Below are 27,662 nucleotides of genomic sequence, written 5' to 3' on the forward strand. Positions count from 1 at the left end.
AATGAAGTCATGAAGAGTAAAATAACTGTCTGCAGACTCCTGGAAACAAGCTACTACCACACCTGATTTACATTTCTTTCAGCTCTGCAGACACTAAGCAGAAAAAGATGTAGCTAAAAGGTAGGTTTCTGAGATCAAGTCCACAACTTATGTTGGTTGGCTTCTGGGCCACTGAGATCTGTGGTCTTCTTTCTTCACTGTGTCATGCCTTGACTTGGATGCCCAATCTGGAATTTTCTAAGGATGGTCTAAAACAGTACTAGATCTTTAGGACAAAGACAGAGGTTTTTCCAATTTTTAATACTTTGTTTCTCTACTCAAATGATTTTAAAGACCTTGTCCAAGTAACTGCAAATTTTGTTTCTCATATTGTTCCCATTCTTATTTGGGGATTAACTTTAGGGTTCTTACTTGTGTGTCACCTGAATATACCTGTTGAGAAATCCATTCAATCTCTAGAACTCAGATCAGTGGGAGTCTCCTGGCCCACCTGTCTCTCAATCGGGCCCAGGGTCTGTAAAGCGCTCTCCTTGCTGCAAGCATAGAGCATGACCCACCAGCATGACCTGGGGAACTTCTGCGTGTCCCACTATTTCCTGGCTACTCTTGTCAGCCCCATATCTCTGCCAGCAGCTAGGAAATTGGCCTGAATCCGAGCTTGGTTGTGAATCAAAAGAATTCCAAAGACACCTTTGCAGACCTCGTTTCTGCACTGCATAACCTTCCTAGCTGTAACTATGAATCATAGCTTGCACAATAATGCATAGTCTTTTCTAGATGATTCTTGAAGTGTTTAAAGAAATATTAATGAATAAATGCTGTGCATTTCTGCAAAGCAGGAGCTACTATGCCATGTCGTACAAATAAGGGAATCATGCCATAACGTAGTAACGGCCAAAGGCCACAAAATGCATTCATGCCAAAAGTTGTGACTATCACATAGGACTTGTTCCCAATATTGATGCTAAATCCCAAAAGTGTCTGAACAGTAGACACATCGCGTACTGCCTAAAAAACCTGTGAAGCTATACCGTTGCTATTTAAGTTCCACAGTAGAGAAAAATAAAGTAACAGATATATATGAATAAAATAATTATGGACAGTTACCGAAGTATCATTTAAGCAGTGCCACACACACATAAAGAATAAGCAGAGAACATTTTCTAATAAACACCTTTAAGACAGGTAATTGTGAATGAAAATTGTGAATTGTGAACAAAAGAAAAGTTAATGTCCTGGAGATCTATTTAGTAAGAAAATCACCCTAACGTACATCTAATCAGAAGGAACTAATGTATGCTATGGTGATATGTAAAACTACTGAAATACTGCATTACTCTGTTCACTCAGATTTGCCTGTATTTGCTAAGTATTTGATTTCTGGATGCTTTGCATACTACACAGTGAATGGGTGAAATGAGAACAAGAGAACTAGGCTGAGGGAAGCAAAATGATGTTACCAGATATCGAAGTTACAAGGTGAGGGTGGCAACACCACATCCCTGACTCAGCAGTATCAGTAGTTTTCCTTGTTGGCTATCAGCCAGATTTAAATTCTGAACCCTGTATTGGGGTTAAGATTTTTGAAACGGTAATCAAGCGGTGAAGAAATCTCTGCCTTTTTTGTTTTTGAAGGATAATTGTCCCAACTGTTTTTCATCATCAGTATTGCTTATCTTACTAGCCAGGCTAGGTGTTCATTGCTTAGCAAAGAATAGATTTCAGCTGTGATGCATTTGAGCGTCTTCATTTCTATTTTTTTTTTAACATAGTACAGTGAAGTGAATGTCTAAATGTTTGTTATGCGTCTTTATCATCTACATTCTGAGTTCTATTGACTAAAATATGGACATCAGTAAGCCATGTGTGAGATTATGACAGATTCTCTGCTAATCATTCTCTTGCACGAAAATGGTCCAAAACATATACTACCACATCACATCAGTTATTTTGATTCACTAACAGATGTCCTTGTTGTCAGCCTGCTGGCGAAGAGACAGCAGAAGACATTAAACTGGTGCTTGAAGTGGGACAATATGTGGCAGCAAGCCATACCAGCACTCTTACTTTAAACATCAGTATGTTGCGGGTTTAGGAGGGAGTCATCTATGTTCCCAACACCTGCCGAAACTCTGAGAGAGCAATTGTCTTGTTTGATCACTTACAAAGGCTTTGGATAGGTTGGCCCAGAAGCTACCACCTTCACAGAAAGGAGTGGTGAAAGGCAGAGTATAGGACTCCAAACCATACTGCTATGTTTTTGCTTCATTTGAACTTAACTTTATTAATAAAAGAAGACATTTGACAATTAGACTTGCTTTGTGCATGAACTCAGAAAAATACAGTGGAATAGGGTTCAGAAAGATATCCTTGGGAAAGACGGGAAACCCAAAGCAGTCATTCAGCTGTGTGCGATTCCATTTACGATGCTTTTGAAAACACAAGTGTAACTCCCTTTGCTGTCATCAGCAGTTTGATGCCTGCTTTCCAAGCCTTCAGAGTCCCTGAAATTTAACTCACACCTAGTGGGGTACTTCATTGTGCCTCCATGCCTCCAGTTCTCTACGATATGATCTAACCAGTAATTTGTCTTCGATCTTGAATTTCTGTTACTGCTGGCATGTACAGGAGAACTACAAAAGAAAATGCTCTGTTCTGGTTAGACTTATAAAGGATTATGATCTTGAGAGCTAATAATTGATTTGACATACTAGAATCACAGTCCAAGCTGAAACAGTGAAATACAGAGAGAATGCTTTTAAGGGTGCCATGTACAGCATTTTTACTGTAAAAAAAACAAACAAAAATAAATTCTTATGATTTTACCCACTGATGATGTAGGTTAAGTTACTAGTAACAGTGTAGCTTATTCAGTTAATCTGTGGTCAGACTTAGTAGTTATAATAAATTATCCCAGGACCATCAACAGGGTGAAAGTAAGGGAACTCTTAGGACAAGTGGGATTACAGGTTTTTTACTGTTGTGTGATATGTGCTTCCAAAAGGTTCCAAATGCCCCAATGGCCCTCCTGCAGACTTCTCAGCAGCTCTAAAGAAAACGTTGTTTTCAGTTGTGCATCTATCGCTAGTTGCCTGTGTTAAAGGATTCCAGATATGTGCTTTCAATGTTTCCCCTGAAATCTTGGAGAAAAGAATGAATCCTCTGCATAACATCTTACAGTCTCATAGGAACCTACTGCTTTAACTTTTTGTGTCTATTTCTTGGTTTTAGGAGGCTTAAATGAGGTTATGGTGAAATCTGTGAGTGGTAGTGTGAAGATGAATAGCAAAAACCGTGTAGTATTTGGATATTCAGAACTTTAAAAAAAGGGGGTTCATCAGCAAGTGAAATTAGACAATGTTTCTCAATTTTCACTATTTTGTAATCATTATGGCAAATTATGGCTTGTAAAAAAGGTTTTAAGACAACAAATATTCGAAACAGTTTTTCTTACTTTTTTGCATTTTTAAAATTCAAAAGCAGTCTGTCATGTCTATATGCCATGGTTTTTGTAACTTTTGAAAGCAATGCTTTAAAATTGAAATCTCATTAACCGCTAAGCTGTGGTAATACAAACTATCCAGCCCTCTATTACTGGATTTAACATTTCAAGAATTGTGGGCTTTATTAATAGCTAGTTTTGTTCATTTTAAACCACTGTCATTTTATTTATGGCTGTAAAACTGTAGGAACTAAGTGAATGGAACGGGAATAATTTTCATTTTAGGTATGTCAATAGTAATTTTCTAATTTTGCACTGTGTTTGAAGACTTGTAATACTCAAGTGGCAGACAAGTTACAAGAACTGTAACTTGGAATGTACATTTTTCCCCAAAAAATGTATGTGCTACCCCACATATCTTACAGCTTTTCTTATGATGCCATTGACAGCTACTTGAGACTGCAGTCTTGTTTTTCATAGAATTATAGAATCATTTAGATTGGAAAAGACCTTTAAGACCATCAAGTCCAACCATTAACCTAGCACTGCCAAGTCCACCACTAAACCATGTCCCTAAGCACCCATCTACATGTCTTTTAAATACCTCCAGGGATGGTGACTTAGCCACTTCCCTGGACAGCCTGTTCCAGTGCTTGACAACCCTTTCGGTGAAGAAATTTTTCCTAATATCCAATCCAAACCTCACCTGGCGCAACTTGAGGCCGTTTCTTCTTGTTCTATCGCTTGTTACTTGGGAGAAGAGACTGACACCCACCTTGCTACAACCTACTTTTTTACAACCTCCAGTTTTTTACCCAGCAAAGAGTACACCTATCCAAGCCATGAGCAGCCAGTTTCTCCAGGAGAATGCTGTGGGAAACGGTGTAAAAGGCTTTACTAACGTCTAGGTAGACCACATCCACAGCCTTTCCCTCATCCACTAAGCAGGTCACCTTGTCATAGAAAGAGATCAGGTTGGTCAAGCAGGACCTGCCTTTCACAAACCCATGCTTACTGAGTTGCCTGGTTGTCCTGTACATGCTGCATGATGGCACTCAAGACGATCTGCTCCATAACCTTCCCTGGCACCGAGGTCAGACTGACAGGCCTGTAGTTCCCCAGATTCTCCTTCCAGCCCTTCTTGTAGATGGGCGTCACATTTGCTAACCTCCAGTCAACTGGGACATCCTCGGTTAGCCAGGACTGCTGATAAATGATTGAAAGTGGCTTGGTGAGCGCTTCCACCAGCTCCCTCAGTACCGTTGGGTGGATCCCATCTGGCCCCATAGACTTGTCTGTCTAAGTGGTGTAGCAGGTCACTAACCATTTCCCCTTGGATTATGGGGGCTTCATTCTGCTCCCCGTCCCTGTCTTCCAGCTCAGGGAGGCGGAGAACAACTGGTCTTGCTATTAAAGACTGAGGCGAAGAAGGCATTAAGTCCCTCAGCCTTTTCCTCATCCTTTGTCACTATGTTTCCCCCTGCATCCAATAAAGGGTGGAGATTGTCCTTAGCCCTCCTTTTGTTGCTAATGTCTTTATAGAAATATTTTTTATTGTCTTTTATGGCAGTAGCCAGATTAAGTTCTAGTTGGGCTTTGGCCCTTCTAATTTTCTCTGTGCATAACCTCACGACGTCCTTGTAATGTTTCATCTGAAATGGACAGTTACCAGACATTAAGATCTAACTGCTCATCTAAAGGAAAGGCATTCAAGGTATGATGAAGCTTCACACATAAATAGAGATGATGTATTTTGCAAGATGAGAATCTTAAACATTTTTATCAGGAGCCTGTAATTCAGATAATTTAAAGATCAGTATTCCCTGCTGCTTCTCTGTGAAGGTGGCGTTCCTGTCACTCTCACATGAGAATCAGGATTTAGGGAGCTCAAGCAGGAGCTACGGCAGCCTGCATATAGTTCATGGTGTTAAAACAATTAGCTGATATTGCCACAGAGCTTTAAAAAAAAAAAAGGAATAAAGAAATTAAAAAACATTCAGTACAGGTTTAGTTTGGAGATTTCATTTTGTTCTTGGATTCTTGTGGATGACCACATGAAAAAAATCATAAAATCGAAACCAGGATGTCATTAGGGGCTTGCATGAACATGGCATGAGGAATCAAGGCTGTTTTTTGACAAAAATTGCTGTAGCAAGGGCAATTTCTTATTAAAGAAATTACCTGATTAACTCTTATTAAGGAGTTTCACATTAATATGCTATACTGGTGAACAGTCAGCATCAAAATAGTAAATAGGTTTCAAATGGTGCAACATTATACTGTCGTGATCCATTTCTCCTTGTATTGTCTTCAAAGGCTCCTTGACCTTTGAGATGGATGAATTTCTCGAATGTGTCCTCTAAGGGGCAGCATTGAAGAGCAGGTGTCTCTGTAAACGGCTGCCTCTATTCATAATATGGAGTAGGCATAGGTAAATGACTAACAAATTAGTGCTTGTTATCTGTTGTCTGGAATTACGGGTTTTCAGAGGTAACCAGTATGTTTGGGAGTCATTACTGCCAATCTGTCAAAAATCCTGTGGCACACGTTTCGGTTTAAGTGATAAAACCATTGGAATTCTCCCTTGTGGAGTACCCAAATCATACAAAAAAGTTGGGTTGTTTGTAAATTTTTTTTTTAGTGAGAAACTGATGGCAGAACCTATTTGCATTTCTTTCTTGTGAGAAATATCAATATTATGTCGTTTCTAGAAGGAATATGTCATCTTGACTAATGCTGATTAAATAATGTCAAGTCTTTCCTGTCAGTATTGCACTTAAACAGCGTTGTGTGGGTGACTTAATATGGGAATATTCTGGAGTATCACTGGCTTAGTCCTATACATTAGATCACAAAAATATCTGCTTCTTCCTTATTAAAGTCCTGTGATAAGAGGAAGAGCTTGACATTAATAATGACAAAATGGTAGTGCTTGGTCCTTCACTTGCAGTCAGCCTCAGTGGCATGGATAATCATTTAGGAAGAACAAAGTTCAAGTGCTCTGTTCACCCTCTGAAAAAGAAGCAGTTTACTGTCCTTACCCTACTTTGTCTTGTCAGTGTCCCAATAGAAAATTGGTAAAGTCTTGTTTTCTGGGCAAGATGGCCTTTGAAATTGTCTTGTATAATTTATACGCCAGAGCAAAGTCTTTTTTTTTTTTTCCTAGTGTGCCTTTATAAAAAGATAGTATCTTTGGGTTTATAAAAATATAACATCTTTCATTGGAACAAGCAATTTTGGCTGAATATGTGTTCATGGGGGAAAGTGGCTTGAGCATCCATCATTAAAGACCGTATCAGAGATGCACAAGGGTTCCAAACCAACTGTAAATAGAGAGGCAGGTCGTAAGTCTGACAGTTTTTGCCTTTGTAACCATAATGATTTCTCGTTTAGTGTAGTTCATTCTACAGAACAAGGTAAATTCATGCACACACATCCTCTCATTGTGTGATAGTCATGTGCCTAATACATCTACTGCACTGCTGAACTGTCTGCTCTGCTCTTGCTAGTTATAATACCATATGTTTTCAGGGAGGGAGGGAGGATAAATATCTAGAGGAGGTGTGAGGACTTCCTGGACTATTATAAGCCGCATTTAGTAATGAAAAATTTTTGCTAATAAGTATTCTAGCATTTATTGTTTCTAAACTTCTCCTCTACATTTGCAGCTGGCGCTATTAACTAAGGCAGTTTCGGTGCTGAATCAGCAGTGAGGTTTCAAGTATGGGCGGAACACCAGCTGCTGCTGGGGATTTCACCACATTCTTCTGAATGCTGATTTCTTCCTTATAGCAGCAAAGCTTTATGAAAAAGTGTGTTGACTTAAAAATCTAGTGCATGTATCCATAAGAGCACGATGATCTCAGCCATCATCAAGTGAGGCTGTAATGTCTTGTAGTATCCTCTTCAGGTAAGTTCTTAAGTAAGGTAAGCTAAGCATTCCCTTAAGGAATGGCAAGTCCAATCGAAATGGAGTGATTACTCCACTTCTACACGGATATGAGAGAATTATCTTTTTATCCAGTTGGATGTGGTTTAGTGGCACAATTGGTAAGCAAAATTGATGCATTTGTGTTTAAGTGCTTGCAAGAAAGTGCTGGTGTTTCCAGTTAGCCAGTGCTAGCCAATGCTAGCTTTGAACATTCGGCTGCTGATCCCCCAGTGAATTGCTGCACACTGTCAATCCATATCCTCCTTCATCATTCCCTGTTGAGGGAATGCCACCATTCTTCCCGTGATCAGTTTCTAAAGGTTATTTCCATCTCTATACTGATGTGAGTGAAACGAGTAAGTTTGCACCTGCCGATTTCTGACAACAGTGAGGCTTTTCCAGTAATATTTCTAACTTCAGCTTTCATCTTATTTTCTATGCAAGAGATATGTAAGGGTCTTTGGCAGCATCAAATCTCAAAGGTTTCAGTTTTCTTCCTCTCAGCAGAATTAGCTTCCCACAATTTGTGTCTAGAGTTTGCTGTGGAAGTGATGATGTTTTTCACCAGGGAGGCTTTTAAATGATTCAAGATGCAGTTATTTCCAGATGGTCTTAAGGCAGGTGTAAAAATTGTTGAGTCAACACCTGTAATTCCATGTTGACTGAGCCAATTTTTTAATTTCTCTGCAACAATCTCCTTCATTAGATCTATATGATCCTATATAAGTGAATTCAGCTATTGCATATCAATTTGCCATTAATTATAAAGTTTCTTATGTGCTATTTTTAAAGTCAGTGCTCAATGTATGTTTCATGCTGTTTTTAATGACTTAATTTCATCTGACAGGGTTCAACCATTTATGAGTGTAGGGCTTGGTGGAAAGTACGTTATTTTACCTGTGTTAAAATACTACCTAGGCAAGGAGACTGGAGGTAGTATCTAAGAACAGTAATGAAGTGCTCTGTTGACTGCTCCAGTTGTCAAGACCTGGGATGTTAGGTTGTGAGTGAGGTGCAAAAGACTAACTAATGTATATTTGATCTATACCTTTCCATTATCCAAAAGACAAGAAAGAAGTATTCTTCTCTGGTTCTGGATTTCTGGCTAGGAATATTGTGATTTGATTACAGCATATTGGATGTTCTGATCTCGCCTAGGATAACTGCTGCTGTAGAAAAAACCACTTCTCTACCCAGTTCCATGCGAGCTTGAAGTGGTTATCCTTATGGACTGCAAGAAGATACAAGGTCAACAAAGAAATTCTATTTTTATGGCTGGCGTGAAGGCACTTGTTCAATTACCATGGCAGACAAATGGAATATACCATCTAGCTTTTAAAATCTGGCAAATTCTGAGCCATGCAATCCAAGTGGTATTGGAAATTCTACAGGTAATGTGGAGTTAAAGGATGTGACTCACCAATGTTTATGCTTTCAAAATCAACTCTCTATAGCATGGAGCAGCTTCACCCTGATCAGCCCCAATGTCAGTAAAGGGGACCAAATCCCTCCCACAGTGGGATTTTTAACAAATTTTGCTGCAGAAATAAGTTCATCAGAAATTGTCAAAAACGGGATTCTGTTTGTACTCAGAGGAATCTATAAAATGAAGATTTTGCTCTGTGTGTGGTTTTAGGCAAAGCATTTTTGTTTTTTTTTAATTTCTCCTTGGAACATCTTCCATATGCTAGAATATTTAAAGTGTATTTTTAAATAGTGACTGGCAATCTGTGAAACACATTTTAGCATGAATGAGGTCATATGCTACTAAAATACTACTTATACTAGGAAACTGAGATGAATTGAAAGTAGCACAGCTAAAAAAGGGAAGGCAACAGGTGTTTTATTAGATAGCAGATATTGGCTTTTTTTACATCTGTAGAATAACTGATACTTCATCCTAAGAATTGTTACAAATTTGCATGTTTCGACTACTGAGTATCAGTAAGTCCCAGTGTTCCTAATTTAGAATGTTTCTTTAAGGTGTTTTTGATGAATAAAACATGATATCCTTTTCTAGCATATCACCAGTTTCATAATGTGATACAGGATTGAAAGAATTTTGCTTGGGTACCAGACATCTGATGACTAAGAATATGCTGGAAACAAAACAGGGAAGGCTGTGCTCTTTCACAAAAAACCTGGAGTTACCAGCATTCTGTAATTTTCACAGAGATGACTGTAAGGTGTATGTGCAGCCTGTTAGAAAGAAGTATTTTTTATGTTGCAATAAATGGGAGAGTAATTTTCTTAGATGCGTAGATTTTAGTCACCTACTTGGTGAAGAGAGAAGTGGGATTTAGCTCTATCCAAAATTTGCAATGCCTTTGACTATTAATTTGAGCAAGTCACGGAAGTGAAGCACCCTGGACTTCAATTTCCCCATAGTTTAAAATTGAGATCTTCCCTAGTTTATTGTTGTAAAGTAATTTAGAGAACCTTTTAAAATGTGCTGTTTAAATCCATATTGTTGGGGGTTTTAGCACCATAACCCCAATAATAAATAGATGATAAAACAGTTACAGTCAAATCATTCATCCCGATGCTTCAAATTTAACGTGCTGTATACAGAATGCTATAATATTCTCACATTTTAAAAATACGGTGGTAGTTTCAGGTGACTAATTATTGTGTAAAGCATGGAACTGATATTTAAATGCAAATTAGGGGTCTTCTGGTTTGTGCAGTTTTGGTATCAGCACATGATTCATAGCTTTCGGGAGCAGCACACCCCTTAGAAGAGGAGTGTGCATATTAAGCGAAGTACAGGTGATTCCACCTTCTTTTGTGAAGTGTGTATAATAATACAGATTTAACTAGAAACACTGACATTTAAAAAACATGTATACAATGGATAAAAACATAAAATGATTATGAATTCAATTTGCAAATGCACATACTATTTAAACTGAGTACAACTGAAGTGTCAGTCTGGAATTGTGGAGTGTCAGAGCCATCTGGAAAAAACACCCCTGGGCTATTCAGCCATCATTTCTGTCCAAGACCCTTGCTGTCATGGCTACTGAAGATTTTGCATGTCTTAAGATTTTACGTAGAGAGCCTTTTTTAGGCTTTACTGTAATGGCATGTAATGAAGGCACTTATACCATCTAAATACCATCTGTCCATACACAGCAGAACAGGATCTTACAATTTGCGGGAAACCCTGGCTCCATGGAAACTGAAGCAGAATATTCTTAGTGACTTCACTGGAGCCAGGATTTTCTGTATCTTCAAACAAATAATTTCACAGTAATTGGACCTGGAGCTGGAGATCAATATCAACTGCTGATGGTACTGAGCTGCATTATTAGTAATAATGGTTGTGATTAGAGACAAATCTCTCTCCCTCCCCTTCCAAAGGAAACATGTAGGGAGCAGCCCTCAATCTTTTCAGAAACACATCAAGAAAAGAGAAAATAGTCAGCATAGTCAGAGGTGCAGTCCTGCTTTTCACTAACTCTTTGGGGCAGTCTGCTCTGAAATCACTGCAGTTAAAAAAACAGCCTCACCAGATACCTAACTAATGGTGTAGCTGTCTGATACCCTCCCAGGTCATTGCTGGGGGAAAGGCAATGTGGGTAGAATATCTTTGCAGTTTAGTCATTTCAAAGTACGAAAAAGGTCTTTTGAGGCCACAAGGGTGATGGCTGGCTTCCTGAGATTTGCACTGATTAGATCAATCCTGGGCTATGGCCAGAAGGTGAGGGGATGAGGAAGGATGAAAATTTTACTTCAGACCTTCACGCCTCTATTTTTCCTGCAACGTCTCTAACTCAGCTGAGCCAAGAGAATCTAGCAGTGTGCCTATACCAGAGATCTGGGTTGGATAAACCTTTTCCATCTGGAATTTAAAAATATAAAATATACCTTCAAAATACATTTTGAAATATAAAAGGAGGAGAACCCCCTTTTCAAGCACAGGACAATAAATATGAAGATATTCTGTATAATCATTCCATAATTGTTCTCCATTTTTCTCCATTTGTTTTAATGACTGTGATAGCAGTCATTCAAAGAAGTCATGTAGGCAGTACATGTGCTGTGACACAGCTACAGAAAATAAAAGTTTAAGCTGAAAAAATTCAACCCTCTTGTGATACTTCAAGATTTATCTATTAATTGCTTGCCTGTAGTTTCAGAACTGGCAAAAGCTATCCGAAATCGCACTAGGAAATCCTGTGAGTTCAGTCAAATCTCTTATTTAGTCAGCATCAGCTATCACTGCCGTCACCAGCTCATCTATAAATACATCTGCTTTCACAGCGTACGCATTCTGAAATTTGCCCGTTGCCTCCTCCGAAGCGCAAAGCTATCGTCTGCTATTAGACAAGCCTGGCTTCACCAAAGCCAACATGAACCTAGCCTAACACGCCAAGCCCATCCCTTGTTGTTAACTTTGATAGTCGCTGCTATCATTTGATAGTTCGCTTGTAGCCAGTCCAAGTTGGCAGTGTCAGCCCAAGCTGATTGGAGCCGCAGACATTTTTGCTGACTGGAGTCATGCTATCTTTGCCAGTTTGCTGGAATAGACACAGACACTGATTGGGTCATGCTGAAAACATTCCTGTCCTATGAAGCAAGTCTGTTTGTATTTTAGGTTTGCCAGGACTAATGAATTAAAAATCTTGGGCTCGCCACAGTTTGCTGCTTAATAATGCCTGTGACAGAAGGATTTTTTCCTCCCTGAAGCGTGACAGCATCATAATCCCTCGTCACTGGCAAGGAGAGGAAGGAAAAGCGGAATTGTGGAGAAAAGCGGAAAAGGGTGATCTTTTGGGACAGCAAAGCCTATGGGAAGTGCAGGTAGCAGCATGTTGCCCTGACAGCTGTCTCAGCTTCTCAGACCTTGTCAGTTTGTTGCTATGCAGCAGGTGCAGCCTTTTCTTTTATTGAAGCTTTACTCCATAAAGGCAACGACAAGCCAAGGCAGTGGCTGGCCCTGGATTATACAAGTGCAGACACTCCGCTAAGTGAGGTAAGGCAACAGGTGTGAAAACTGAACTAAATCGATAGAGCTGTAACAGCACTTAATCTGAGTTCTGCTGCAGATTTTTTATGGAGAAGCAGCAGCCAGTTCTGTAGGCAATTGTTGTGAAGAAGGGAGCTGTTCATTAAACCTTGTTAAATTCCAGGTTGCCCACTCACCCTCATCTCTGTCTACAGAGATATTGTTCTTCATGCATGGAGAAAGCAGGTGGGGAATTGGGAGCAGTCGGTCTGCGTGCTTCCTGTATCACCTCATTTGCACACTGGCTGCTTCCATCCCTCTCTGTTCCCTTTGATTGCTTTTTGTGATGAAGAGCTTGAAGATTCCGCACAAAAAGGAGTGGAGGGATAAATGCAAGATAAAAAAAAACAGATAACAGGGTAATTGCTGCGTATAAAGATGAGATTTCTTTTTGTGGATTGCAATAAAATGAAAACACTCTTTTGTGTTATGATAGAATTCACCATTGCTTATTGAAAGGGTATTGATTTTACTCCTAGCAATATTGTTATGGCAACTTTAAAACCTCTAGCAGAATGCATCATTTTAATTTCTTAGGCTATGATACGAGATGTTAAGTATACTGTTATGTGGAATACCACTTGAGAGAGTAAGCAGATGTCAGGGGAATGTGTACCACCAACACGGAATGATGAACAGCCTTGTTTCAAGGATGTGCTTATCATTTAAAATCTCTTCTTTTTTTTTTTTTTTTTTCTTTACCTTGTATTAGGAGGTATGGAAAGGAAATATGATAAAGAATTTTGGATCAGTAGTTCTCTTGTTTTTTTAAAAACAATTAGATGTCTCAGATGTTTCTTATAAAGTGAGGGTCTGGGGGAAAAAAGAGATCAATAATGCTCAGAAGGTAAAAATTATTCAGTCTAATGCAATGCACTTAAAAATAGAATATTTCAGTTGACTCCAGGATCTTTTCCTCAGTCCAAAAACATACACTGCAGCAGTTTATTGTCTCTGCCCAATACATATCAGTTCAATTTTTGTGTGTCTTGATTATTAGTAATGGAGAATAAAAAACGATATCTGATATCCTTTATGTATTAGTAGAAAGAGACACTCTCAGCTCCAAATAAGATTTAATCAAAGTAATGATTTTAGAGTATTTGTTGTTATTTTAAGAAAAGATTATGCACTTCAAATAATTTCTTGTGTGGCAGTGCTACAGCGTAACCATATCACTCTGCTAGCTAAATATTAAGGCAGAAAAAGCAAATAAAAAAGAAAAGCTGAAATTAATGGGCCAAATGCAAAGTTGATGCTCTTCCACTGATTGCAAGGCAGTGATGCCAGGGAAGAATTTGATTCACTTGTGCATCACCGAGGAAGATTATAATCCTGAGTTCTGTTCTATTGACTTTCTGAGATTGCCAAATAATTAAGTGTAAATTAGAATGAGTTGTTGGGATTTCTGTGCAATGCAATAGCTACTTTACTGAAAAACTGCAAGACTATTGGCTTAGGAAACTGTCTTTTGTTTTCACTAGCTAAATGCTGTGTTGTCTATTGACATGTGGTACAACTTTTAATGAATTATTTGTATTTACCTGAAGAACTTGGTTTCTAATTGACTGAGGAGTTTTTATGGTAATTTAAAAGCTACTCTGGTAATTGTCCACATAGTTGGTATGGATACAATGCACTCTGGATAGCATAGTCTTCAGTCCTAAAATAATTTCTTTATGGGCAGATCTTTTGCGTGCATGAAGTCCCAGTGACTTCACGTTCTCCACATATGGAGTTAATCAGAAGATTAATATCTGCGAATTTTAGCAACCTTGTGCTAGGTATACAAGAAGATTAAGTTTGCTTTCAGCTATTTAACAGAGTTTAACCAAAACTGCTCATTCAAAAGGTTAAATATACATGGTAGAGCTCTGAGTACAACTTTGGAGTGTTCAGAGATGCTTTAGTTATACCATTACAGATCAGTAGTAGCTAATTCTTCTGCTGCTTTTAGTGCCCTGCTTGAAATGAACTAGCAGTTTTCTTAATGGACAGGGTTTCATCTCAGTAAAACCACTTTTGGAGTTGGTGGTCTCAGAAGAAAGACCGAGGACTGAATAAGGTCCCAATCCGGGAGTCAAACCCATGCAGACAGACCCCTACACCTGCACAGAGTTCCACTGAAGAATCACCATCAAGGTTTGGAGACCCAGTAACTTTCTGACCATTAAGTGTGTGACTATCAGGCACAGTTCGACTGGGGGAGTATGGGTGGAAGGTAGGAGGATGGGTGCCTCCTCATTGACACCATGTGGAGTGGTGTGCACGTTTCCAATCACATGGCAGGCTTGGGGTCATGTTACTCTCAACTCCCCACCCCTTCTTCCTTCTTCACCTTCAGAACCAGGCAGCATTGCCACGAGTCAAGGCTTGCTGAAGGGGCAATGGCGGGGAGCAAGCAGGTGAGGAGAGGGGAAGCTTCCTTTGCCATCATTCTTTCTAATCTGTAAATAGCAAAAGAAAGGCAGTCTCTGCACTGAATTTCACTTGAATCCTTTTTAAATGGAAAAGTGAAATGGCGCTCCCTTGACTTTGATTCTAAACGTTGCTTAGCTAGAATGAAAAAGATAGCTGTGAATGCATGATAAGCATTAAAACTCATTTGTTGAATGGTGTCACATGCTCTGTAATAAATATATTGTTTGTATTATTGCAGCTGGAACAAACAAGTAAAAGCATTGACTCAAGTGCCCACATGATCACCACCGCCAGGGTACCTGCTGATAAGCCAGTACGAATTGCCTTCAGCCTGAATGACTCCCCAGGTACAGTTTAATTTATGGAGTAAACCACAATGAAATAATTGCTTTTAATTTTACATGTTCTTACCAGTGTTTACAGTATCAAATGAAGTCCAGTGTTATGGGTGGATTTTTTTCCTGAGTGATAGCGTGTGATCAGTTTTCCTGTCTGATAACTTTTAATGTTTCCATTAACAATTTCATTAGACTAAAACCCCTAGACTGACAGTTTAGATCTTAGCTTTCTTTCAGTGGTTTGTGGAATATACTTAGGACTGTAATTAACTATCAAATTTACTTGCATATGCAGTGTGACTGATTTTAAGGAATTTTAAAACAAGAAAAGTAAAAGGACATTTTGTACTGAGGATGAGGCTAGAGCAGGAAGAGACTTTCCCTTCAGCAGGAAGGTCGGAAAGTGCCGCACGTGCCTAGCTTGGTGAAAGGCTTCAGGAAACGGATGCCCCACATGGCATGTTCCCTGAGAAAGAGCAGCAGAAATTTCATTGACGTTTATCCTGTCAGCTAGTGCTTATTGAGCATTAATTTCCCCAGACATACCCTGTACATACATGGACCCATTGGCCTTTGGAATAGACGAATATTATTAGTTTGCACCTTAAATATTATTAAGGTCTAGAGAGCTGTTGCCAAACAGTAAAAGTCAGAATGAAATAAAGTAAATCGGAAGCTGGGAAGCATCCCAAAAAAATTTGGCTGTGCTGTTGCTAAAGGTGAGTGCCTGAAGTCAGGGTTGAGATGTGTTTGTGGCATGAAATACAAGGATCTCTGATAACAATGTCTGAAACCCACTGCTGATGAGTGCTTTATGGGACGGTATGCATTGTAGGGTTATGTGTGAGGCCGCTTCCTGAGCTTGTGTGAATAGATACTCAGCTTGAACACAATTTTCTCATTTAAAAAATATTTTAGAATATACACTATCTTTCCTAGATAATTGTTGTGTAATATTAATTTGCAGCTACAAGCCTGAAGTAGAATCTCATCCCCTATGCAAGGGAATTTAAAACCAAACATTTTCATATATTATTGCACATAACTTTCAGCTCATAAAGATGAGTGACACGTAAAGATTGGGACAAGGAATATAAAGAAGCACATGTGGCTATCTATGTGCCCTTTTTTCATAAATTAAAATAATCTGGTAATTACATTTTTGTTACAAAAAGTAATAATGAATCATTCTCATCTCTCAAGATATAGTAACATGGTAAATTTCTTACAGGAATTATGGCAAAGATAGGTCTTGAAGAGAGATGTAAAAGAAGGGGAGTGCTCTTACAAATTATGGAAAAAGAATGCTTATGTGAGACACTGAAAACAAGTCAGGGAAAGCTGAGACCTGGGAAAATTAAAGAGGGTAGAGTGGTTTGTGACAAGAGACGGCAGTAGGAAATGACAAGGTTGTGAATAGCTTGGAAGAAGAGGACATGAAAGGCAGGAAGCCTAGCTTCCTTAACATTGCATCATATTTTATTTTTTACTTTTCTATCCTGCTAATAATTCCAGCCTTTTTCTTAACATTTAGAGAAACTCAGTTACAGAAAGATAATCTTTTTCTGCTACATTTTGTTAAACTTTTCCGTAATTTTGAGTCCTTTATTGTATATATACAAGTGTTCCTGCAGTATGCAATCGAGAATCTCTGCAAGTACTGGTAAAACTAAATAGCAACCGGTAAAGTGAGTGCCATGTTCTCCTCTGCATCACATCCCCTTGGGGGCTACCAGGAGGTCTAGATCCGCGTACTGTTTTACCACGTCACAGGAATTCTGCTCTTGCTCTTTGTGGTAAGGCTGAACATGGTTATTATATTTGATATATGTAAAGAAGGCAAAGGAAATAAACTTTTATCAGGTTCAAAAATTTCCAGCAAACCATTGTTGTATCAAGAGAGTACAAATAAGTATTTAACACTGTTGTTTTTAAGATGAGCTGCAAAAATGTTTAACGCATAGACCTTTAGGTATTCCATACTTGGCTTTTCTTTTCTCCTTATTCTTTTATATTTCTTTAATATTTTTTTCTCCTTGACAATGATATTTGTTTTCAGTTCAAACAAGAATTACCTGCTGTAAGTGTGATGATAATAAAGCATCAGTGAGGCTTGTGTACTGCTAGGGTATATACAAAAAGTCCTTCACCAGGGCTAAGTGGTGAGGGAATCTGTTTGACTTAAGCTTTTCCTTAAATTTTACCTCACTTGAAAGGCACAGTGACAGTTTTCACCAAGTAAGGCTGCATTCTCCTTCCGGGGGCTGTACAACTGCTTACTAGGAGGAACTGGCAGCATAACTAGATATAAAAAGGGGAAATGGAATGTTTCTTCTGGGTGGTGATTATCTCACAGGCTAGGATTGTAACCAAGCACTGGGTGTGAGGAGCAGCGAAAGGAGAAACTGCTCTCAACTCATGAGAAGAGACTACTTTGTGTTAACTGTCCTGCAAGAGCAGAGCTGGCTTATCCTGAGTGTACAAGAAATAATTTAATTGTGTTACGTTGTCAATCAACACCTGATGACTGAAATCCTGGCTAGCTTCGTGCAGTATTTTTAATGTGAAAGTAGGCTAACCAGTTCCTTAAAAGTCTCAGGAGCAGCCCATCAGCGAGTGCTATATAAGAAGACAGTTTTATTGTGTGTCTCTTATTCCTGTATATATAGATATCTATGTTTGGCTCTTTTACACAAGTTCACTAAGCTGCCATCAAACGTAGGTTTCCCAGGGTGTGTCTGCACACCGTATTGCACCAGTTTGACCTAAGGTACCGTTTTAAATTGATGAATTTGAAACATATTATTTCAGCCTATCTTGTATCACTTGAAACTAATGCAAGTTAAACTGAATACGGTGTTCCAAAATTTACATAAGTGTTCCCAAATAGAAAGTTCATTGTAGTTTATCAACATCAATTTAATTAAACCAATGAAATTCAGTATGTCCTAATTCATGTCACTAACTCTTATTTACTGAACATATTGAGATAGAATGATTATAACAGGAACTTTATTAAATTTAGACAAGTGGATTTGTTTTGTGTAAGGGAAGCTTTATAGGTAAACATCTCTTCACCTTCCCTCCTAGAATAAACGCTTGAATCTAGCTTGAAAATTCTGCTAGTGACGTGTGGTGATAAATGACTGGTTTTGAAATTCTTAGTAATTTCTTTTGTTTGAAGTTAGTCTACCTCTGATAGCACTCTCCAGAAAAATCACTGATAACAAAGGCAAAATATACATCTTCTAATGAAACTGACAGACAGTGGAACAGTGTAGTATTTTTGCAAGCATAGCAAATGACTTATTTTACTCCTCTTTATGCCTTTGTTGTCCTAGTGACCATGAAGAAGTTTTTGCTTTTATAATTGATCATGCAAGACTGTTTAGCAATGGTTGCTTCTTCAATAACAACCTTCAAATCCCTAGTCCATCCTCATTTTGCTTGTAATGGCAACAGAGGCTTTCCAGCAGATAATGTATTGGTTGAAAACCAGTGGGGATTGCTAAAATATATGGCTAAAATTTACATAGCTAGTTTTCTAAAACTACACCCAACCTACAAGTAAGTGGCTTGATCTTTGGCAAGTTAGACAGGAACTTAGGTGAGATACCCTCAAAGGGATAGTGGCTGTGCGTTCATCAGAGGATGCTTTAGGCTTAGGTGAAGGTATATGGAGTAGGAGGGCTTTGCTCTTATCTCTTCTGTAATGGGCCGTTGCTCTTTTTGGGAGGTCCACAACCCTTATTATTGAGCAAGCCTTCATAGCCTATTCCTGGGTCAGGCAGTGACCATTCCCCACTATTTTACGAGTGAGGTAACTGCGAGGTTGTGTAAGGTCACGTCAGGCAGGGCTGTGAATAGAAGCCCAGGAGCTTCACGCAGCAGTGCCAAGTCGCAGTCACTTAGCCACACAGCCTTCCAGGACAAATTCAATGGCTCTATGCTTGTCTGTCAGTAACCAGGGCTGGAGCTGCTGGATCTCACTGCCCTCCTAGGGCCAAGACTGGACCCCGATACACAGTTTGCCGGTGTTATCCTGCTGCGAGTTGCAGTGCTTGCAGTTGAGTTTGAGCAATTTTCCTGTGTAAGGGCTGATCCACATACAGGATAACAGCCTACTTATGTTACCAATTTAATTCCATAATTTAGGAGGAAGAGATCTGAATACACTTGCCCACGCATGTAGGAGAAAAAAATAGTACCTGAGTGTATAATTAAAGACTGGATCATAACTCAGTTACTCAAGGAAGCAGAGCTGTGATTGGCATTTCCTAAATTTTGAGTGCTTGATTTAGCAACCTTAATGTGCTTTCAACACATTTAAATTTTTATGTTCTATTTCTGTCTATCTTTGTGAAGATCCTAGAGAAACTGTGATTTGCGAGTTTATACTGCAAGTAAATCAGAGGTTGTTCTTAAAGTATTTATTTATTAACTATTGACTGTAGCCCACAGTTCAGCTAAATGGAGCAGCCACGTAGGAAGAGACTGAGGTGTTACGCTTCATTGTACCATTGTGTCAGTCGGACAGCAAAGTGTGAAAGGTTTCGCTTGTTCATCTACACGATGGAGGTCTGGGCTATCTGAATCTCCAGAAGGCCATAACATGATTAAATAAGTGAAGCTTTCCCGAAGGCATGATTCATTCTCAAATGTGCAACATTAGCATATATCAGGGGACTGAATGCATCAGGACATCACCGATCAGTAGTAAGCTTTTTGTATGAAGACAATCCGTTTTAATACTGTTCAGCCTTCTAAATCAGGTGGCTTCTGTGGATCTCTGTACCACACATTAGAAGCCCATCTCATGTTTGTATTAATAGGTGCTATCAGCATAGAGACAAGAGCTCAGCTGGACAGTGAAGGTTGAGCAGCTTAGCCTTGCTGTCTTTACATAAAGCTGCCCATCACGTCATTTCAGCATGAAGGTGCGTTGGCTGGGCAGCATGCTTAGGGAGCTTGTTGTTTTGTTATGTTGTTACTTTTGCTGTAGGAATGGTCAGAGAGCTGGTTCTGTCTCAGCCAGACTGAATGGAAAGCAAGAGGAGGAAGTGATTTCCCTGGAGAACCTCCCTCAGGTGCTCTCTGTTATAATGACAGTTTTCAGCAACAAGCACAGCGAATGTATGAACCTGATGAAACAAACATGAAAGTCAAACTATTCCATACACATGAACTAAGTCTTTGGTTAAAAAGCCATCAACTGTCATCTTGTAATCAGAGTACAGGTCTTTACCTTTAGTGAACTTTTAAATATAGACCTTCAAAATTAGTTTGGGGATCTATGGGAAGTCAGGAAGTGCTACTCATTTAGAAGTCGTGCAACAGATACTTTAACTTAGATGGCTGTGATCTGACTCTTTCACATCACAGATTACTGCTGTTGAGTTTGCTGGGATGGTCATAACATTCACGTGCATGTTTTTCCTCCTTTCTTGTTTTCTTTTGACCAGAATCTTGACTCATTTTCGGGTGCAGCAAGTTGCAGTCTCTGATTTTTTTATATTTTTATTTTTAAACAAAATATGTTTTCAACAACCAGCTTGAATTATAAATCCTTTTTCTTTATGAGTGACAGGGAAGGGAGCAGTAAAATAGTGACCACAGGGGTGAGATGCTGTTTGTATCTGGTGAAGAATCAGCCTAATTATTTCCAGGGTTTTGTGGTACAGAAAAGCCTTTTTAACTTTATTATAAAGGGGGTCTTTGATTATATCAGTGATTCCTTAGAACAATCTAGGTACTCAGTAATTATTGATAATAAATTGAGAAAAGGAGAAAAAGAGATATTTCTGAATTCTGTTGTCTAGTTAAGGAGATGTAGAATAGAAAAGAACAAATACAGACAGGTAAGGAGATAGTTATGAGAGTGTTTTGATCTTCAGAGTATTTTCTTTGACATTTCAGACATTTTCACTGTTTCTGTTTTTTAGAGCCTCAGATTTTTAAGGCTAGAAGCCAATGTGATTTTGTCTGATCTCCTGCGTAACACCCAGTATTCAAGCCTGTAAGGGCAATAGTGATTATTTTGGAAGAAAATGCAAAAGTTTATATCTTCCCTCTTGACTTTCTGAAAACATCCTCAAAAAGTTTTAGGAGACGAATGACTGCTATCATTTGCTTTCCCCTTGTGTGAAATCTAAACGTGTTTAGTTTTTACCAAGTGATTTTTATTGTTATTGTTGTGGTTGTTACTTTGACAACAGTGAACTACAGACTGACCTGATGCAGTAATTTATTTCACTGGAAGCTGTGGGGAAAGTTTTTTGTTGTTCTTTTTGTGGAAAACAAGCTTGCAGTTAGCTGTGAAGATTTCTGTTAATTTTTGTAAACTAAATACTTCAGCTGAAAATTTCAGAGGAGCCTAAGAGAATTAGGAACTCGGAAAAATTTCAAGCCACTGAAGGCCCCAACTTTTCTCGATGATGTTCTGCACATCAGATGATGATTTAAACAAGTCTTAAACTATCATAACTAAAAAAAACCCTAGCAGCTGTTCAATAGATGCTAGGGCAGGCCCATTACAAAATGTACTATGGTATGCCATAATGGTTAGGATACCAATATGTTCTATTTTTAGTACCATTGACTCAGTCACTTGAGTTCAAAAAATAAGCAGGGAACATCTGTTTATTGAAAGGATTTCCTCTATAGTACTTTCTCTCTCTATTCCATCCTTTTTAAAGTATTTCCAAACTTTTTTATTGGTTCTTTTCTGAAGATAGTCCAATATATTTTCTAATATTCTGATACTGCATTAATTTTGTTTTCTTATTAATGTCCAAGGCAGTGAAAAAGTAATTATTGCCTGATGTTTCTTTAAAATTCTTGGGGTTGCTTTTGCTTTGCTTTTCTTAAGTTAAAATTGTTCAAGGTCCCTCCTTAAAGCTACTGTACCAAAGATTGTACTGCTGGAATTGTCAAAACAAATAGCAGCTTAACTGCTGTCCACGACTCTGGTCCAATATCTCTGTCAGAATATTTAACAGCTATTCAGCCAAATATTTGTAGAGCAGCTGTACCCCTAGTCAGACTGAGTCCTATTCCATCCTTCCTTTTAGCCTTGCCATATGATTCATCTTTCTTCTTTTAGAATATTAGTCTATTTTTAAATATTGTAGAAGAAAGCAACAGCAAAATAAAGGTAAACACTTGCATATCAGCATGATACAATTCTATACCATTAAAGCAATTTAAGTATTTTCCAGAATGGACATGTTTGGGACATGGTGTGAGAAATGAAGCTGGGGGGGGGAGGTATGACTTTTTGTTAATACTGGCAGGACCCCTACTCCATGAAAATATAGAACTTCACTTTGTTTCCTGAGGAAGTTCAAAAGCTTTTGCTTTTGCCCTCTATATCACTGTATTTTTTTTTCTTCTCTGGGCATCCTTTCTTAGAGGTGCCCAGCTCTAGCTATGTTAGTTAAAGTAAGGCTCTGGCCGTATGTTAGCCAGTATGTTTATTCTTCATCGGATAAGGTTGCTTATTTTACTTGTTCCCCCTAACTTACTTTGCTGGATGACCACTGAGGGCAGGATAAAGAGATAACAAATATTTGACAAATAATTTAAATCCTAGTCTGTACTCTTTAAGAATATTCAGAATCCTGCTTTGATATGTGGTCCTCTTAGTCTTGGGGTTTTGTTGTAGTGTACAAGTCTGCCAGCATAGAGCAGTTTGCAAGATCTGACCTATGTTAGCAATTTTCTCCTATGAGAGCCATCCTTGTTTAATTTTGACAGATTACAAATAACTGACGCTGTAAGTTAGCTAATAGTAACCTTCTCTTCACCTCCCGTAACCTGTAGTGAGATACATAAACAGTCATCACAATCCAATGCAAAACCGATAGTGTGAAAGTCACCGAGAAAGAAATATTACAGTGGCTAGCTGTGACGCTACCAAGCATGATTCATATTTCTGATCTCAGTCCAGCTACTAGTGGGCAGGTGTCCACATCACAACACTGACGTAACTGGCACAGTCTGTCCCACCTTTGCTGGAAGCCTGTGCTAAAAATAAAGAAAGAAATAAAAACGCAGTTTGGCTTGTTGTCATGAATGAACTAACTCTAGCCCATAAGGACTGTTATCTACAGGTTAGAGTAAAGACATTTCTTTGCACTATGGAGAAATTTGTGGAGCTTCCCCATTCTAATCACATCTGTGTAGGTAACAGTCTTCTAGTTCCAGGGTTGCCAGGCTGGTTTGTATGTTCTTGTGGTTGCCTTTGGGTGGTGGGAGAAAAGGTTTCTATTATTGTTGGTTTAGCCCTGATAAGTCATTGTGCTGTGATGGGGAAGATATCTTTCCCTTCTTTCAAGTAATGAACTCTTTGGTAGTCAGAATGCTATCCTTACAAGGTTCTTTACTTTGCAGTGTAATGGAGAGCTCAGGAAGAAAGATTGTTTGGATTTATTGTTTTTATTAAATTATCACATGTTCTACTGCTCTAACTGGCTTTGTTTTGTTTCTTAATCACTGCAATACAAAATAGGCTTTCTGTCTTTCCAGCACCTAAACATTTTCTTATTGCCAACCCACTAGTATTTTCAAGGTGTCTATTAAGGTATCTCAAGGGTAGAAAAATAAGCAGATGCAGAGGTGTTTGCAGGATCCCGATATTATTGTGAATATATGCAATGTAGAACTACATTAAACAGATCATTTGAAATGCCCTTTTTGGTAGACATTGACTTTTAACATCATGTTTACGTTTTAGATGATGCTTCCTCTGAAAACTTCCCTTTGGCATTTCCAGAACTAGATCAGCAGCTGCAGGTAAACTTTTCTTTTCCCCCACTACAGTTCTACTTCACATTCACTAGATTTGTTATGATAAAAAAAACTCTGGTTGTTGCACTAAGGTGAATAACATGTAATAAGACTGTATATTTCCATAGAAGAAAACATTGTCTTTTCAAGATCTGCAGAAAAATTGATTTGACATTTTTAATCCAATTGCAGGGAAATTACTATTTTAACAACCTCACGTGCTTTTAAAATTTTTTTTTTACAATTCCTGTGCAAAACACAGCTGCACTGCAATGAAGGGAGTTCTTGTGGTTTTGATGGGAGAAGGAATGAGCCATATTCTCATGCCTACAGGCTGCGCTAAGACCGGTATGATCAGCTTTCTCTGAAGCATTCCAAGAGAGTGCAAAGGTATATTCTGTAGTGCCATCTTATCTCTAATCTTGGGTAACTAAAGCCAGTCATCAGGAGAGATGAGAGCCTTCTCAAAGCTACTCTCGTTCATGCTGCATAGCCAGCAACCCTAGCGGTTGCCCCAGCAGGTGTCTGCAGACAGCACGGGATAAAAGTGGTGAATCCTTTTGTGACAGGTCCGATTTATCAGTGTAGCACAATGGAGCCCCGATATACTGGACAATCAGACGGCAGTTGATGGCAGCTCCATGGTTCACCAGGCACAGAGCCAGTTCTGTATCCAGGGATTATTTCCCTTTCCTCTGTGGCGGTTCTGGAGTGTTTGTTGGCTTTTGTAAACTACTTCAGATCATCTGTTTCCCAGGAGCATTTAGACTTCCTCTGATATTTCAATATGAAGGCAGTTGTTTCCTGAGTGTAAATTGAGAAAGGCATTAGCAGACTGTGTTGTCCAATGATGTCATCCTTCCTGTCCCCATCAACTAATGAGACAACACTGGAGGGCTGCTGACTTTTCTCTACTGCTGCTCTCATCAAAAGGATGACTGAGGAAGGAATGGCGGATGACAGAGACTCTTCTTGCTCTATTGCTCTAATCCTCAGAATAGGGGCAGGTTCCTTAGGCATAACTAGGAAAGATTAAAGGAATGAATAGCAACTTAAGATTTGGGCTGAAAGGAACAAGGTAGTATGTTGGCCTCTTTATTCCACTGATCTTCCAGTGCAGCAAAGACGACTGATACTTTTTTCCCTCGGAAGAATTCAGTCTGAGAAAAGCAATATTATTTTGTGGCTGAAGCATAATTCAATAAAATTCAATGAAGCATAATTCAATTCAGAAAGTAAAGAACTTGCATTCTGTTTCCAACTCTGTCAGTGACACATTGTGTGATCCTGGAGGAGTTGCTTTGTCCCTCTGCTCATCTCTGAAATGAGGTTAATAATTTTTACCTTATTTGTTAAAGAGCATTGAGATCAGCGGGTAAAGACTGCTCTAAAAGAGCAAAGTATGATTATCATTACTGCTGTTGGTACATAAAAACAAAATTACTAGTGTTAGATATAGGTACTTTACAGGCCAAGTGATGATTTTTTTATTAGGACTTTTATGACCCATTTCTGGAACATATAATGTAGTCTAAATGTGTAATTTCATGATAGACTGAAATTGCTCCTCTGGAAGCATTCAATTCTGCTGGATAAATAATAGCCCTTCAGTAAAAGTTTTTTAAGTACACACTAGAGCAATTCCACTAAGTACACCCTCTTGGTCTGTTAAGTACCTGACATTTTTTTCAAGGGAACCTTCCTTTATTCTCATGACCTGAATATGATGACAAATTCAAAGAAACAGTCAAAGGCTTTGATTCAGATAATGTTCTTTTTATTATCTTTCAGAAACTTTTTTTGGTAATATTGAGGTAGTTGAAAGGATAACTTATGAGGACTATCTGGCTGACTCAACCACTCAAAAGTATAAAGTTAGTGGCAGTGCTTCATCCTTTAGCTTTTCAAGCTTCTGTGAATATTTATATTTAGATGCCTTTATGTTCAACCAGAGGCAGTTAAGTCAACACAGGGTTCTGAGCTGATGCAGAGGTAACAGGGCATTTAGCGTTAGTAATGAAAACTTGAATTTCCTTGCTTTTGTCAATCTGGATCACAGCTTAAAAATATAACTATTTAATGTAATTATATTATGTTTATACTGCTTTAAAATTTCAAACAAGAAATAACTGTAACAAAGTTATAATTTACCTATTTACATTTTCTTATTAATTACTTTTTTAAATTGCTATAATCCAAACTGCTAAGGGTGTGTCAGTCCTGTGTAGCATGTGGTTGCAATTTATGTTAACGTAACCACACCAGCTTTGAAACAGATAGCTTCTGCATTACAGAAGCAAACTACAACATGGGCTTCACGAGGACCTGCAGAAGTACTGAATGGTGGTGTCCCTTGTCATTCCATCCATGCTTTTCTCTGTCCCAAAGTTAACTAGTATATTGCAACACACGTGAAGTGTCATGTAAACGAATGCTTTAATCAACTGCGGCATAGCAGCCTGAAATGCTTGAATTTGTAAGAATGCTGGTACATATTTTCGTAATAAAAATATCACATTTAAAGCCACAAGTTTTTCATCACCATGCCATAAATACAGTCAAAAGCATTTGTATTTTATTTAAAGAAGCAAACTATAAATGCAGGGTAGGTGGCTATATAAGAATAGGTCCTTTAAAAAAAAAAAAGCAGTAACTTTCCAGATTTCAAACATACAAAGGAAAATTTTGAAACCTGTTTTAAAAACAAAACAAACAAACAAAAAAGTCAAATTAGCTGATCTTCGGGTTGGATTTTGAAAGCAGCTTGAAAGCTATGTAAGTTCACCAAGTGACTTGGAAAATCAGAGCCTTAGAATTTTATGCATGCAGGCAGCAGACCACAGCCTGAGTACCAAGCAATTTGCACCTCTGTTTTAGGCTTCAAGCCCTTGTCCTTCTATGTTAGGCCCTGGCAGACAACTTGGCTGTTTGAGCAGAATTACCTAGTGTTCCCACTTTTCCTACCACAATCCTGCCATACCTACTCCCTGGGCACTGGTATCCGATGGCAGGGCAAAGTTCAGTGCAGCCTCCCCCTGACAGGGTAATAAGCCCTGCTGTCCAAGCACCAGCGCCAGCTTTACAGAGGTAGAGGTAGGATTGGCCAGAGAAAAGGTATTTCTAGGAGATTAACTGCAAATACCTAATTCTCTATAAGGACTCTTACTAGAGGACAATCCTAGTTGAAAGTTACAGCTTCTTTTTGAAGAATAAAAATGATCAGTCCAGTGTTCTGATCTACTAGCTAGGTTCAGTCCAAAAATGTTGTCTTTTCCAATTACCTTTTTGAATATTACATTTTTCTACCTCTCGGAGAAGAAGAAATTCCAAGAAGCAATTTGTAAGAAAATAATATCAATTCTCTAACTCAAAAGTTTTGCTTTTGTTTTGTTCTTTTTTCACTCAAAAAAAAAAAAATTAATGTATGGTTAACCACACACAAAAGCCCTGCATATGAGAACAGAGCAGTTTAAGCTATATGCAGGAAAAGCCTCGTCTCTTTTGCAGCTTTATTATTAAAAAAACTACGAAGAAATTCCTGATATGCTACCAGTGAAGCAAAGCTCATATTAATAAACTTCTTGCTTTCAATTCCTTTTGTTTGCAGTATTGGAAATCACTCTCTTCCCACTGACGAGCAACACTTTGAATGAGGCTAAAGCACTTGCTTATTTGGGCTTCAGTGTCATTTCCCCCCCCGCCCTGGCGTGAGCAGTGTGGTGGGTAGTGCAG

The 27,662-nt window shown here is 38.6% G+C and overlaps 1 protein-coding gene across 1 annotated transcript in view; it reads left to right on the forward strand.

The window, feature by feature from the left end:
• The first annotated feature begins 12,012 nt into the window (after positions 1–12,012).
• The window catches only part of MAP3K7CL (MAP3K7 C-terminal like), a 31,225-nt gene continuing 15,575 nt past the window's right edge, over positions 12,013–27,662 (forward strand). Inside the window, exons 1-4 of the mRNA XM_075171030.1 lie at positions 12,013–12,351; positions 14,383–14,526; positions 15,044–15,152; positions 23,878–23,936. Of these exons, the coding sequence (XP_075027131.1) occupies positions 15,083–15,152; positions 23,878–23,936 (129 nt within the window). The 5' untranslated portion in view covers positions 12,013–12,351; positions 14,383–14,526; positions 15,044–15,082. The remainder of the gene's footprint in view (positions 12,352–14,382; positions 14,527–15,043; positions 15,153–23,877; positions 23,937–27,662) is intronic.

Source organism: Calonectris borealis, chromosome 1 (genome assembly GCF_964195595.1).
Source record: "Calonectris borealis chromosome 1, bCalBor7.hap1.2, whole genome shotgun sequence".
Lineage (NCBI taxonomy): Eukaryota > Metazoa > Chordata > Aves > Procellariiformes > Procellariidae > Calonectris > Calonectris borealis.